Consider the following 15,461-nt stretch of genomic DNA (forward strand, 5'->3'; position numbering starts at 1 on the left):
AATGATCTGTTTATTAATTATTTTATAAATTTTGTGTAAAATCACGTGACAAAGTAAAAAATAAACAATTCAGCAATCATGTATCACTGCCACGTGAATTTGGTACAAACAAAATCTATTCATTAGTTTTGTTTACATATAATTAATACGACTGTAAATGAGTTATAAAGAGTATATACAACCAAACATTTAGAGGGGGGAAAAATATATATATATATATCTTGCTCAAAGCCCTTCTACTTCAAACCATTTTTTTTCCCAAAAGGCCAGCCAAACACGGCCTTATAAGAAAGCTAGCTCCCGCCAATCCAAACTGTGATTTGATTGACTTTCGTTCAAAGTCAATGACTTTCCACAATTTCCTCTCAAACCAGTGGGCTGTAATAACCCCACAATTCCCTCCAAAAATAGAAAAAAATTGGCAATCCGCTTCTATCAACAATCTCTCTTGCAAACCAAACAACATGAAGATCATCATTGTCTCCTGACCCCCTGGAAATCTTTCTGGGGTGGGTCTCCACTTCTTTAATTTGGGTTTCAAATTTGTATTCTTGATGCTTCAAATTATTTTCGTGTAAGTGAATTTTTTATAAGCTTCATGTTAAAGTTCAATATTGCAGGTACATAAATTGTACATGCTTTCATGAATGATCGCATATATACATACATATGATGTGTTGGTATCAAAATATATGTGGAGTTATAATGTGCTTCACTGGGTTCTTTTTTCTTAGTTTTTCTGATACAACCATATGGAGAAATATAAAGAATTTCTAAATGTCGTAGCTTTTGATATTAAGAGTTTTGTTCTATGTATGAGCTTGATGGGAAGATGTGTGTAATGAAGGTCACGTGTGATTTCGATAATGAGAATTTTGGCAGTAAAAAGTTTACGGCTGAAATTAATGTTTGCAATCATGTCGTGATTGTATGAAAAATGAGTTATAATTTTCTTTGGGAGAATAGTTGGAGTTTCTAAGAAAACAGTATCAGGTTGCAACAAATTGGCAGTAGTTTCATTTTTTGCCATATTGATAAGAATGGCAAATGTGGTTGTAAGGTGATGAACAGCCTTTTGATATATAGCAATGTCAATAAAATGGAAGGGAAATTGCTAGCTTGTTTATCCTTGTTCCTGTATGTGACAGATTATATCGGAGTTTACAGGGTTTCATTTGATAATGTGTTAACAGGTACCTTGTATAGAAGTAGTTTATTATATCAACCAAATGGGGGGGAAGTCTTCAAAGCATGAGATAGCAAAGACCAAAAGAAGCTCATCCTTCCATGATCTCCATTTTGAAGTCATCAATATTCTCACTAAAAGTTTTTATATCCGTAACTTGGTGTCTAAGAAACGAAGGCGTATGCTAGTTGAGGGTTATGATCTTGACATGTCGTACATAACAGACCGTCTTTTGGCAATGTCGTTTCCTGCAGAACATATGCGAGCAGTTTATCGCAACCCTCTCTGGCAGGTCAAGGCTGTCCTAGACATGAGACACCAAGAACATTATAAGGTAGATCTTTTCAACCTATTACATTTTCAAATACCATTTTTTATCATGTATTTGGTCTTCCTATCTCTGTATGTAATGGACCTTATAGAAGTTTGTGACGAATTAACTGTCCACTGGTGATAATCCTCTGTTCTGAGGTTATAAATAGAAAGAAATTAGGAAGTTCGATTTCATTTACTTTAATGAACTTTATGTTGTATGTGCTTGGCATGATGACAAAAAGAGGCTTCTGCAGGCATCTACTTCAATTTCTTTTATGTTTTTCAGTGTAGCTACTCATGTTTCTTGTTAATCGTAAAATTTTAGCTGCCAAAATTTTTTATTACTTTTAAATCTTTTGATGTATATAGCTCTCGATTCAGTAGTATTTGTTATTTTCAGGTTTATAATTTATGTATAGAAGAGAGCTATGATCCAGAACACTTTTATGGCCGTGTCGAGAGATATCCTTTTGATGACAACCACGTCCCCCCTTTGGAGATGATAAAGCTCCTTTGTGAGAGTGTGCATTCATGGCTATCAAGTGACCCCAAAAATATTGCTGTCATACACTGCATGGTATAACTTGCTTTTCCGTTTAATCTGTTTAGTTGTTTTTAAGACGGTTCATGAGTAACGTTGATCAAAATTAATTGGCCAAATTTCAACCATCAAATAAAGTTTGTTCATAGCAGTTGTCACTTGTGGCCATGCTCAAATTAAGCAAAGCATGTTTCGCAACTTGCAGCAAACCAAATAAATGCACATAAAGACTTAAGAGCCTCTGCAATGAACAGCAGAAAGATCATAACTATCTGATTCTCATTTTTTCTGATGCCAGTTGAAATCAATGAAAATTTTGTAAATGCTTTTAACTATTGCCTGGAGCAATCTTGATAGTGTCAAATGACTAACCTATGACTTGATTGAGCTAATATTTTGAATACAAAATGGTAACAGAAATTTTTTTAGTATTCTGGACTTGGGTGTTCCAACAGTAATTCCAATTTTTTTGCCTTTTGGTGTGGTTACATTATGCTTCACCTTGGTCTTTCTCATTTGTACTTTCAGGCAGGAAAAGGCCGAACAGGTTTAATGGTGTGTTCATATCTTGTTTATACTGGCATGTCGGCAGAGGAAGCTTTACAGTTGTATGCACATAAACGGACTACTAATAATGAAGGAGTAAGTCATATTAGGTAAACAAGATTGGAACACAAATCCAGTGCGATAATAGATGATAGAAATTAAAAGTTATCCGTGTTCTGTCTTATGTGTTTGTGGAGAAAGGATTGGCCTGATATTGGTAGTAAATCTATTCTTTCTGTCATTTTCCTCTACATAGACTTAAACCCTTTATTTATTTATTTTTGTACTTTTTTTAATCAATATAATGTGGATGCTGAGATGGACAAGCCACTAGACATGACAGGGTGGAGCTAAAACTCTGAGATGTGCTTTCCTACTGGGAATAAGCTGATACTGTTAACACCTAAAAGTAGATCAAATGTGCAGTAGAGCCTAGGAACTTTATTAAGGTACTGCAAAGACAAGGAATCACCGAAAATGTTTATGGGTTGAGGCAGTCACAAAATGCATATTAGCAAGTGATTTGAGGAAGTGTGTACCCACTTGAAATGGAGAAGGGGAAGAAGGGATTTGTTTGAATATATCGACCTTTTTCACAAATCTGGTTTCATTATGTTGTAAAGTTTGATGATCAAGTTGAGGAAATGCTATAGTATAAATCAAAATCAACTGAAACAAGTAACGGGGGAGTACTAAGACAATTGAAGCAAATGATCTCTTTAGGATTTGCACTTTTTACAAACAAGGTCACGTAGTGTTTGGATATTAGTTTTATTTAACGCTAACGTATATTCTTTGAAGGATTGTCTCTTAGTGGCTGCAGATTTTAGGATTTGTTAGGTTGGTGATAATTTTTATGCTTGTGTCGAACAGGTCTCCATACCAAGCCAAAGACGTTATGTTGGCTACTGGAACAATATAATTTCATTTCCCAGGGGTGTTCACAGTGGAACTCCAGATGTAAACTTGCCTAAAAGATGTAGCAGAGAATTGCTCCGAGTTCGACTTTATGACACGATCAACACTGATGCAGTCTTCTTTGTTGTCTCAGAGTTGCAAGAGGTGAGTTCCCCCTAACACGAGGTTACCGGCATTATTTTAATGAGGCAAATCTTTGATTAGCCCAATACGCTCTCTTTGGTTTCATAGGTTACTGGTCAGTTGCACCGTCCAGCAATGGAACTTTCCAGGAGTTCTTGCAGACCAGTCAAAAAAGGAAATCAGAGGAACACAAACCATAAGTACTATGTTTCTTGCATTGAAGATGAAGAAGAAGGAAGCAAATTAGAGTCAGAAGAACCACGTGTCGTTGTCCAAATGGACACGGAGAATTCCATAATCTACCAAAAGACCTGTCTTGATCATTATTTTGATAAACCTTTACAAGTATGCCCCCCGCAAATATGCACACCAAAATCGCTAATATAGTAATTAAGCTGAATTTGTCAATCAAATCATGTTCCAAATGCTTCATGTACGTTTTTGATATCTGACTGCGCAGGTAAGCGGAGATGTTCGTGTTATATTTTACCAAAAAATGATTGGATCACGTTTCTTCTACGCTTGTTTCAACGCAGCATTCATCCGAAACAGCATGCTACAGGTCACTTCTATGGTTTCTACATGCAAAGAGATCAATTCGCAGGTTGCTTGCGTAAAAAACTTAATTATGGTTCTGTCTTTGCTTTCTAAATCCTGCAGTTCTCCATACGGGACCTGGATAAAGTTGGCAGCCGAGGTCGATCAATATGTGGGCCTTCATTTTGCTTGGAGCTGGTGTTTGGTCCTGCTAATCCAAAGTGTTCATTGGTGCATCCACACGATGACGACGACGACGACGACGACGACAAACATTTCAGCCATGAATAGTCATCATGAGATCGGATTTATAGAAATGTTAAAAAGCTCGTACACACAACTTTCATAAACACACACCTCTGGAAATTTTTTCCACCAAAAATGGATGAATCTTCGTAGTGTTTAATGGCAACTGATTTATCTTGCTTATCCTGTCTGGTTTTTCATGGGCGGGGAAGCATAGGAAATGAGAGCAAATTTTTGTAAATATTATTATTTTGGTAGCTAGCTAGATGATGTTTCTTTCATTTCTGTTTCTGCTTCTTGATACAAAACCACTTGCATAAATTTAGTGCTCATTGAACTTTGCACCATCGCTCGGCCAAAACTCATGCATACCAATGCCACTTCTCTTTGTTTCGGAGGAGTTATTTAATTTTACAAAGAGTTTTGGGGAAGAAAAAAAAAAAAAGAGAAAGAGAGAGAAAGAAGGTGAAGAGGAAAAAGAAAACACTTTAAGATGGAGCATGACTGCTATTTCATACAATTTTGTTTTGATAAGTAACCCCTTTAATGAATTCAGCTATTTCTATGACTAAAAACTAATTAATTCAAAATAGAACACCAATTCTGTAGTGCTTCTTCAGTCACACTCTTCCATTAATTCCATTCACAATTTGCCACATAATCGCGGTACACGTCACGTGTGTGGATATTTTTGTTAAAGACATGGCAAGCCCACCAAGCAGACACTCTTCATAAACCACCATTTGTATTTGACTATTTGATAGGGTTAGGGAGGGGCAAAAAGACGAAGCCCGATCCAATTATATAGTAAAGCCCCCCTGTTTGATGCGGATTCGGATAGGATCACAATAACTTGGAGGAGGGTTAAACTTCCAACACCGCAACGACATCGTTTCTAACTCCGTCTTTCCTCCTCTCGATACAAAGTACAATAAAACTCCCGCAAGTTACCGAACAGAAGCCTTTGTAAACACTGTTCAACCAAAACGGAGTGTCTGTCTCTCTGTCTCTCTGTTTCTCTGTTTCGTTCACTCTCCAATTACCTCCCGATCCCTAACCTTGCCACCTATATTTCGTTTGTTTCCCGAGAAAACCCCCCCGAAACCCTAAAAAAAATCCCACCCTTTTACCTCCCGATGGCGACAACTAAACCGCAACGATCCCCGGAAGAAATCGAGGACATAATCCTCCGAAAAATCTTCCTCGTAACCCTAAATGAAGCCACCACCGACGCCGATCCGCGAATCGCATACTTGGAATTAACCGCGGCGGAGCTTCTGAGCGAAGGCAAAGACATGAGGCTCTCCCGAGACCTCATGGAAAGAGTCTTAGTAGACCGCCTTTCTGGAAATTTCCCCGCCGCCGAGCCGCCGTTTTTGTACTTGATCAACTGTTACCGCCGCGCCCACGACGAATTGAAGAAAATCGGAAACATGAAGGATAAGAATCTCCGGTCCGAGCTGGAGGCCGTAGTTAAACAAGCTAAGAAAATGATTGTATCTTATTGTAGAATTCACTTAGCCAATCCTGATTTTTTTGGTAGTAATAATGATAATAATTATGAAATTAATAATAGTAATAATAAGTCGAGTATTTCACCATTGCTGCCGTTTATATTTGCGGAGGTTGGGGGCGGAATTGATGGCTTTGGAAACAGTACTAGTAGTGGGTCCCAGTGTCCGCCGGGCTTTTTGAAGGAGTTCTTTGAGGAGGCGGATTTTGATACCTTGGACCCCATACTGAAAGGGTTGTATGAGAATTTGAGAGGTAGTGTTTTGAATGTTTCGGCATTGGGGAATTTTCAGCAGCCTTTAAGGGCTTTGTTGTATTTGGTTAGTTTTCCAGTGGGGGTGAAGAGTTTGGTGAATCATCAGTGGTGGATACCAAAAAGTGTGTACTTAAATGGGAGAGTTATTGAGATGACGAGTATTTTGGGTCCATTTTTTCATGTTAGTGCTTTGCCTGACCATGCTATTTTCAAGAGCCAGCCTGATGTTGGGTGAGTGGATTTTCAACTGTTATTTTTATAGCTACTATTAGATTGTTTCGATTGTTTAAGAGTATTGTTTGCTGCAATTTTGTTTCCAGAGTAGGGAAATACAAATAATGAAACCTGCTAATGCTCTTTTGTTCTGTAAGAACAAAAGAATAAACTTACTTATCTTAATCTATGAACCTTTCAGCTAATTTCATTTGGATTATTCATTTTAATAAGCAAACAGAGGAAAGAAAAGGGTAATATGTATTTGATGCCTTTTCTGCTAATGAAGTAAACTTGATTATGTTTCCAGTTGAGTTGACGAAGGAAAAAATGTGCTCTTATGAAAATAAACTAATTCAGTGATCTTACAATGCTGTTATGGTAGGAAGTGCTTTTAATATTTGCTAAATAAATTGTTTGTAAATGCTCTGGTTTTCTAACATATGAACCTACTGCTTGGAGTACTTTTGGGTGGAATATTTGATGCCTAATAAGGATTTCTTATTGATATATCACTTGTTGCCTGAGAAAACCAGCCAGCAGTGTTTCTCTGAAGCATCAACTCGTCGACCAGCTGATTTGCTGTCTTCGTTCACAACAATTAAGACTGTAATGAGAGGGTTGTATAAGGATCTTGGAGATGTTCTTCTTGCTCTCCTGAAAAATACCGACACCCGTGAGAATGTTCTTGAGTATCTTGCGGAGGTGATAAATAGAAACTCTTCAAGAGCCCATATTCAGGTGATTTTTCCCTGACATACCGCATTTTTAAGTTGCCCTTAATGGCATTGAAACAATTTTTTCCAATAACAATACATAAAACAATCAACGCGTAAGTACTTTTATACTGTTCTTCTATTTAAAGGAAATGCTGAAGCCAAATTATTGAGGGTTGGTCCATAATAGAACAAAGTTTATTTATTGGTTACTTACTGCATCCTTTGGTCTACTTTAATATTGTATTGTGCATAACTTGTTTCACAGGTTGAGCCTTTATCTTGTGCCAGCTCTGGCATGTTTGTCAACCTTAGCGCTGTCATGCTACGACTTTGTGATCCATTTTTAGATGCAAATTTAACTAAAAGGGATAAAATTGATCCGAAATATGTTTTCTATAGTAGTCGTTTGGATTTAAGGTGAGGACTTTCTTTAATCGACATTTGATCTTCTTCCATTTCTCGCTATTGGTTTGTTGTTTCTGTTCCTAATTATTGGTTTTGAGTGTATATTAGATCATTGACCGCTTTACATGCATCATCGGAAGAAGTTTCTGAATGGATTAATAAAGGCAATCCTGTGAAAGCAGACGGGTCTAAACATTTTAGTGATGGTGAAAACCGATTGTTACAATCTCAAGAAGCCACCAGTTCCAGTGGTGGTGCATCTGAACCTTCTCTCCCAGCTGGGAGGCCAGCGTCAATCGGTGGTGGAAAATCTAAATACCCGTTTATTTGTGAATGTTTCTTTATGACTGCAAGGGTGCTCAACTTGGGCTTGTTAAAAGCATTTTCGGACTTTAAGCATCTCGTTCAGGTGTTGCTTGATTTTTGTAAATGGCTAATTTTGAACTGAAAATTATTGCTTTCCGAGTTTGTTTTTGTTTTTTAATAATTTAGGTAGGCAATGTGGTAAGCACCAGACTTTTTGTGACAACTTGTTTTACATATGGATGTAAATAAGTAAGTTTATTGGTGTTTTGTTTTATCCAGGACATTTCAAGAGCTGAAGATACGCTTGCTACTTTAAAAGCCACTCAAGGGCAGACACCTTCTTCTCAACTGAATCTGGAGATAACCCGTATTGAGAAAGAAATAGAGTTATCTTCACAGGAAAAGCTTTGTTATGAGGCTCAGATACTAAGGGTATGTCATTCCAACCCCAACCCCTTCTTTGTTAACACATGCATATGCAAAAAGAAAAAAGAAAAAAGAAAAAAGAAAGTTAAGTATTTTATTTGTTTGCTTGTTGCACCTTTGATGTTTGTAGCTATTCTCCATTTATCATGTGAAGTTAGGCCCCATTGTTGAGTGTTAAGGCCATTGAGAGCGAAGTTGGAATCATATCATTGTGGAGTGTGATTGGTTGGTGGGTCAATTGATTTGATACACATTGTTGTCTGTTTAATAAATCTAACTGTCTTTTTAAGTAGGATGTGGAGTCCCTCCTCCCTTTTCTTTATAAGATTCTTCTATGCACCATTTGGAGAATCATTTTGTCTCTCTTTTGTTGTTTCTTATCGCCTATTTCGATATAAAATTTTCTCTAACATACTGACTTTTTTCAAAAAATTTCTTTCTAAGGATGGGGATCTTATTCAGCATGCTCTTTCTTTCTACCGTTTAATGATTGTTTGGTTGGTTGACCTGGTTGGTGGATTTAAAATGCCTCTACCTGATACTTGTCCAATGGAATTTGCCTGTATGCCTGAGCATTTTGTTGAAGATGCTATGGAATTGCTTATTTTTGCATCCCGGATTCCAAAAGCATTGGATGGGGTTTTGCTGGTAAGCTGTATATTTTCCTGACTTTTCTGCTCTTTGTAATCTCTAGATGCTCATTTTCATTTGTTATTAATGCTCTTTCCCTTTTTTTTGTTTGGCAGGATGATTTTATGAACTTCATTATAATGTTCATGGCAAGTCCAAAATATATTAGAAACCCTTATCTCAGATCTAAGATGGTTGAAGTGTTGAACTGCTGGATGCCCCGTAGAAGGTGATTTGATATCTCCTGCACAAAGTCATATTTTGTTACATGTTCCACTTGAATTGTACAAAGTTGATTGTCAGCTAATTTGTATTTCGTTTATTGGCTATTCAGTGGTTCATCATCTGCTACAGCTACTCTATTTGAAGGGCATCAAATGTCTCTTGAGTATCTTGTGAGGAATCTATTGAAGCTATATGTTGACATTGAGTTCACCGGTTCTCACACACAGGTGATTGCCACATTATATAGTTTGCTGAACATTATAGTTGCCTCATTTCATGTTTCTTTCTTCTGTATATTTTTCACATTTGTTCGTTATCTTGATAGTTGTTTTTTTCCTTCAGTTTTGTTGAATATGCCTTTTTAATTGACTTGTTGCCTATCATGTGCAGTTCTATGACAAGTTTAATATCCGCCATAATATTGCCGAACTTCTTGAGTACCTATGGCAGGTCCCAAGTCACCGAAATGCTTGGAGGCAGGTGGGTGCTATTCAAGGACCAGCATATATCAAAATGTTCAAGTTTTTCCTTTATACTTCCCACTGATTGTGTTAATGTGATGTGCTATGTTCCAGATTGCCAAGGAAGAGGAAAAGGGTGTTTATCTGAATTTCTTAAATTTCCTGATCAATGATAGTATTTATCTTCTTGATGAAAGTCTCAACAAAATTCTTGAACTCAAAGTGATTGAAGCTGAGATGTCAAATACAGCAGAATGGGAGCGTAGACCAGCTCAAGAAAGACAGGAGAGAACTCGGCTTTTCCACTCGCAGGAGAATGTAAGCATGATCTTTAATTGCATAACTTTGTTTTGTTTGTCTCAAATGTAATCCTTTTTTATTTCTTATTTTTTTGTTTTTAATATCCTATTTAGTGGATTTGAATTGCTTAATAATAGATATTAATGGTATTTTCAGATTATAAGAATTGATATGAAATTGGCTAACGAAGATGTCAGCATGCTGGCATTCACATCAGAGCAGATTGTGGCTCCTTTCCTACTCCCTGAGATGGTACCCTCTTTTTCTTTTTCTTTTTTAATCTTCAGCCTCCTTGCCCCTGCATTCTTCTCCCTTGGAGATAGGGAAATGAAAGTTACAATTGTTTTCCGGTAAACTTTTTTTTTTTTTTTTGGGGGGGGGGGGTGTGGGGGGGGGGATATTTTCCAGATTATTAATTACTTCTCTTTCTCCAGATTGAAAGAGTGGCCAGTATGCTCAATTATTTTCTATTACAACTTGTTGGCCCCCAGAGAAAATCTCTTACTCTTAAAGACCCTGAAAAGTACGAATTTCGCCCAAAGCAGTTGCTGAAGCAGGTTAGCACTTGAGCAGAAATTTCTTACTCTACAGATGGGAATTCTTACTTGCCCTAACAAACTTCCATTAATCTGTTTCAAGATTGTGTGCATATATGTCCATTTGGCAAGAGGTGATACGCAAAACTTATTTCCAGCTGCCATCTCCAGTGATGGTCGTTCGTACAACGAGCAGGTTTCAGTCATATCTTATATGAACACGTCTCATTCAACTATTCCGTATTGCCTTTGCATTTTCATTTCGAGTTAGTTGAACTCAAATTTGATGATTCTACTTGGACTTCAGTTGTTTAGTGCTGCAGCAGATGTACTGTGGAAAATTGGTGAAGACGGTAGGATTATACAAGAGTTTATTGAGTTAGGTGCAAAAGCCAAAGCTGCAGCCTCTGAGGCCATGGACGCCGAAGCTGCCCTTGGAGATATACCGGATGAATTCCTTGATCCAATTCAGGTATGTTTTACATGTCTCCTTTCTAGTTTGGTTTGTACCGTGCTCAGAACAATGGTGATTGTTTCTTTTGTTGCAGTACACTTTGATGAAGGATCCGGTCATTTTACCTTCGTCAAGAATCACAGTTGACAGGCCTGTCATTCAGAGGCATCTTCTCAGTGATGCTGTAAACATCTTAACTCTGTTCTTTCATGCTTTTACAGATAATCATTGATTAAAATCACAAATATTTTAGATTTTTTCTAATTGACTTAATTTGTACTGCAGACGGATCCATTCAATCGATCTCATCTTACAGCAGACATGTTGATACCAAACACCGAATTGAAGGCAAAAATTGAGGAATTCATCAAGTCCCAAGGATTAAAGCGACACGGGGAAGGCTTAAACATTCAGAGCATCAAGGATACAATACAAACCACTAATGGGGATATGTTAATTGATTAGGGCCATTTCAAATTCTTGATTTTGGAATGTAATTAATCTTATCTGTTTTAAATTATAGAAATGTCTCATCGGTCCTGACTCATGAGTCTTGAGCCTGTAAAGTGGTTATTACCGCATTTTGCACAGAACAGAAAGAAACATGTTTAAATTATATGAGGTCTGTACATTTGCTGATTACACAACCAAAGTATAGCAAGTGTTGATCTTTTTATATATGTATATATATAGCCTTTCTCTGACGTGTGAGTGTCATTTTTTTATGCGGATAAGTTATTAAATCACATGATTTAACATCACGTATGTATTAAAAAAAAATGTGGACGTTTGAAAATGATTACACACACACATATATGTGTGTATATTAACTTCCGCACTAGTTATGACCTTAAAGAATTGACTGTATAATTAGGATAAAACATACAGCAAAAATGAACCCAAGCAGAAATTTATGTTTATCATTCAATACAATAACTAGCGTCGGCTCTATTCAGCTTCGATGTCCACCCTCAAATAACGGGAATGACACCTAGGCTTCCATAGCTTAATGAAACAAGCCGCATTAGCTCCAATTCTCAATTAAACGGCTTACATGTTTGATTGTCTTAATGATCTTTGTGTTCTCGTGACAACTTCCACAATAAGCACCGAACCAAAATTTGCTTATCCCCAACATTGAGCAAATTGATCTCCATGTTACAGTTTTGGCATGTGTGTAGTTTCCTTTCGTTTTGCATACTCATGCACAATGCTTATGGCACTTTTGCTGTGCCGCAGTGAGAACTCCGCAAGTAAGATTTGTTTTTCTTCCGATGTGAGATCACCATTACAACCCTGAAAAAACAAATGCAACACTATAGCTTCTCAATTCTTATATTGATTTGTAGACTCTGATTCATTTTAACAATCTACATCATAAAAATTAATGAACACAATTTATTCAGGAATCAGGAAGTTGAGTTGCTTTTATCTTTGGAAGGTCTCATGTTTATATAACAAAAACCATAGAATCAAGGGAAACACTACTACCAAGCGAGTAGCTCTGTCACAAACAGCATGATGCATGAGGATGCCTGCGGCAACTGAAACGTTGAATGAGTCCACCATGCCTTTCATTGGAATACTGCAGCGTAAATCTGACAGACTCAAAGCCTCGTCACTTACACCCCTGCATTTTAGGAACACAAACCTCAAGTGGTATTAATAACCAATAAAGAAATGAGTACCATAATGGCTCCCAAGACCATGAGCAGATTGAAGGTTTATATTATATATTTCATGACTTCATCATTCTTAAAATTTTGATGCATTCCAAAAGAAAGAGATCAAGAGGAGTTTTCCAAGAGAAACATGAAAACTAGATGTTACAACAAAGCTTAAAATCAATTACCTGTTTTCATTCCCCACAACAATTGCAGTCGGGCATGACCAGTCCATGTCATAAACGGATATCTAAGCACAGCACTGAATAGTAAGTCAATATATATATCAGATTGAAGAACTTCAAAACACAAAGTTAGCAATACTCGTCAGAAATGTACATCAAGATTACAGGATAATAACTTCCAGAAACTAAGCTTTTTTTTGGTGGAGGGGGGGGGGGGGGGGGAGAAGAAGGGGGGGAACATTTCCAAACAGATATTAGGCAACATTGATGAATACCAATAGGAAGTAGGATTGATAAATACCGCATCCATTCCCACATGTGTTGTAGCAATTCGATAACCACGAGACCTTAAAACATTAAAGCACTCTCGAGGGGCATCCCACAGTTCAATGTCCAACCACTTCTCAGCACCCATGCTAACATGGCGATTTTCTCTGTACCTGCATGAGAGAATGCAGGTGATGTTGAGAAAGCAAAAATTAGTTTCAGCTCAGCCAACAACAAAACACAACCCCAAACTGAAGTACAATTACATTTTTCTACTCACATACAGTGAGGTTCGTGCACCACAGCACCAATATTTCCCATGGTGATTAATATCATTTTTTTTGATTAAAATAATAATGAATACAATTCATGCTTAAAACCTAATTCTAGAAAATCCATCTAGCTCCAAGCAGTACCTGAACATAGGCCTAAAGATTAAATCCTTTCATTTCAAAACTGAATCTGACAAGATACTGATATCCTATGGTACACTAAGCATGTCATGCTATACAAACACATAGCTTGCAATCATAATTCTAGTTCAATCACAAAACTGCCGAACTCTCTATAAAATGTCAAAACTGTAGAGGAAAGCATAACCAAAAGAGCCAGATATCAATTGGTTATCAAGACGGCAAATTACAATTAATAATAATCCATAAACAAATGCAATTTCACTTCAAACTCCAAAACACCTTTTTGAGCTATCACACGACACAACATGAACAGATTGCACCCCAAGGGCATCAGCAGACCGAAATGTAGCCGAAACATTTCCAAAATCACTCAGTCCTTCCACCACCAAACACACCGAATAGCTCCGATTTTTCACAACGTTCACAAACCTCTCCTTCCTCTCCTCCATCAAGTATGGGGACAACGCCTCCACAACCTCACTGCTACTCAAATACACATCCCCACATTTATATCTATCCAAATAAGGAAACCATCTTTTATTACTCAATGATTCCATGCTCCCAACTCCATCATTCACCATACACCTCCTCTCCATTTTCATAAACTGGGTCACATCATCAGGGTTTGTTAGTAACTTCTCCACATTGTCCTTGGACGGCGTGTCGTTTTCATCATCTATCAAATTATTACCATTTTCTAGTGAAATTGCTGCTTGCACTGAACCATATTGTCTTGTACGAACACTGTACGGACTAATAGGTCCTATCAAATTTTACATAAGATAAATCGTTAGAAACTGAACAAAAATTTATACTTTTGTAATATACATGTATGTATATGTTATGTGTACCTGGTTTTTGAGGGCGAAGGGAGAGAGAGAGGAAAGATTTTGAAGGTAAAAAATAGAATTTTGATTCAACGAAAGAGAAAGATGTTCGAATTATGGCTCTGCAGGTGCTCATTTTTAAGAATTGGTGCCAAAATTGGGAGGGTTTCGCTGAGCTTTTTGCGGTTTTGAAGTGGGGTTTATCAGTGGATGGGTTTTTGTTTGGGGGTAATAATATAACTGTGGATAAAGATCAGTAAACGACGACGTTTGTTGATCCCTCAAACGACACCGTTGGATTTTTTTTTTTTGTTTGTGTGGGGGGTTTGGGTTGGGCGGTCTTTGGATTCTCTCTTGATCATTTTCCTTTACCCAATTAATATCTAACGTTAAAGATGGCAAGGAAAAACAAACAGTGCATGATAATTTGGTCACCAGTGGATTAATTGTCTATGAACTCATTCGATACACAATCGATAAAAATTCTATAGGGGGGCCTCTTTGGATTCTCTCTTTATCATTTTCCTTTACGCAATTAATATTTTGCACAATCTTTATTATATATATATATATATAATCACTACAAAATTTTGACACATTCTTTTCACAATCTTTATTTATAATTTTTTATTAATCAACTACTTTAAATTCAATAAAGTAACTAAATCTCAAATTTTAAAATGATATTTTTAAATCAAATTATAATTATAAAAAAATGAACACTTTGCAATTATAATTTCATTTAATTTTGTAATTAAATTAAGTATAGGAAGTTTACAAAAATTAACATGGAGAGAAAAGCTCCCTATAATTATTGTAAACTTCCTAATAATTAATATTAAGAAACTTCCCTATACAAATTAAATGAAATTATAATTACAAAAAATTAACATGATAGTTTTTAAATGAAATTATAATTATAAAAAATTAACATAATTGGATTTGAGATTTATTTATTTTATTAAATTTAGGGGTATTCTTGTAATTATTATTTTTTAAAATTGTATAGAATAAAATATTCTTTTAATTCATTTAGAGGTAAAATGATCATTTTTAGTGTCGACGTGGTTTATTGATACAAATTTAAAAACAAAGGTGGTGCAAAAAACATTTCAAAAGTTTGAGGTGATTAGATATATATATGACAAAATAAAAGTGGTGTAATATAATTTTCTTATTATTATTTGTATATAATTGCACTACTAATTTAATAAAATTAGTTATTTACAACATTTATGATGTATTTA

At 36.3% G+C, this 15,461-nt stretch overlaps 3 protein-coding genes across 5 annotated transcripts; 2 read left to right on the top strand and 1 right to left on the bottom strand.

Moving 5' to 3' along the window:
- The first annotated feature begins 222 nt into the window (after nucleotides 1-222).
- LOC102621298 (phosphatidylinositol 3,4,5-trisphosphate 3-phosphatase and protein-tyrosine-phosphatase PTEN1) lies at nucleotides 223-5,628 on the top strand. 3 transcript variants are annotated; one of them, XM_006482647.4, is made up of 8 exons: nucleotides 223-574; nucleotides 1,194-1,520; nucleotides 1,902-2,078; nucleotides 2,571-2,684; nucleotides 3,462-3,650; nucleotides 3,738-3,974; nucleotides 4,090-4,191; nucleotides 4,290-5,628. In XM_006482647.4, the coding sequence occupies exons 2-8, from the start codon at nucleotides 1,230-1,232 to the stop codon at nucleotides 4,455-4,457; spliced, it is 1,278 nt and encodes a 425-aa protein (XP_006482710.1). In that variant the 5' UTR covers nucleotides 223-574; nucleotides 1,194-1,229; the 3' UTR covers nucleotides 4,458-5,628. The 3 variants fall into 3 exon arrangements, with proteins under 3 accessions (XP_006482710.1, XP_052299085.1, XP_006482711.1); XM_052443125.1 differs by having other exon boundaries at nucleotides 1,441-1,520; XM_006482648.4 differs by having other exon boundaries at nucleotides 223-509.
- Nucleotides 5,549-11,559, top strand: LOC102621796 (probable ubiquitin conjugation factor E4). Its single transcript, XM_006482649.4, has 16 exons — nucleotides 5,549-6,411; nucleotides 6,930-7,134; nucleotides 7,378-7,529; nucleotides 7,626-7,926; nucleotides 8,103-8,255; nucleotides 8,694-8,897; nucleotides 8,996-9,108; nucleotides 9,214-9,331; nucleotides 9,495-9,584; nucleotides 9,680-9,883; nucleotides 10,022-10,117; nucleotides 10,300-10,422; nucleotides 10,505-10,597; nucleotides 10,709-10,873; nucleotides 10,950-11,039; nucleotides 11,141-11,559. The coding sequence occupies exons 1-16, from the start codon at nucleotides 5,549-5,551 to the stop codon at nucleotides 11,318-11,320; spliced, it is 3,150 nt and encodes a 1,049-aa protein (XP_006482712.1). The 3' UTR covers nucleotides 11,321-11,559.
- Nucleotides 11,560-11,744: 185 nt separating this feature from the next.
- On the bottom strand, nucleotides 11,745-14,432 carry LOC102622078 (uncharacterized). The gene is made up of 6 exons (XM_006482650.4): nucleotides 14,239-14,432; nucleotides 13,667-14,150; nucleotides 13,006-13,144; nucleotides 12,708-12,769; nucleotides 12,347-12,485; nucleotides 11,745-12,151 (listed from the first exon to the last, which is right to left on the bottom strand). Exons 1-6 carry the CDS (start codon nucleotides 14,348-14,350, stop codon nucleotides 12,014-12,016), a joined length of 1,074 nt encoding a protein of 357 aa, XP_006482713.1. The 5' UTR covers nucleotides 14,351-14,432; the 3' UTR covers nucleotides 11,745-12,013.
- Between the last annotated feature and the right edge of the window lie 1,029 nt (nucleotides 14,433-15,461).

Source organism: Citrus sinensis, chromosome 6 (genome assembly GCF_022201045.2).
Source record: "Citrus sinensis cultivar Valencia sweet orange chromosome 6, DVS_A1.0, whole genome shotgun sequence".
Classification (NCBI taxonomy): domain Eukaryota; kingdom Viridiplantae; phylum Streptophyta; class Magnoliopsida; order Sapindales; family Rutaceae; genus Citrus; species Citrus sinensis.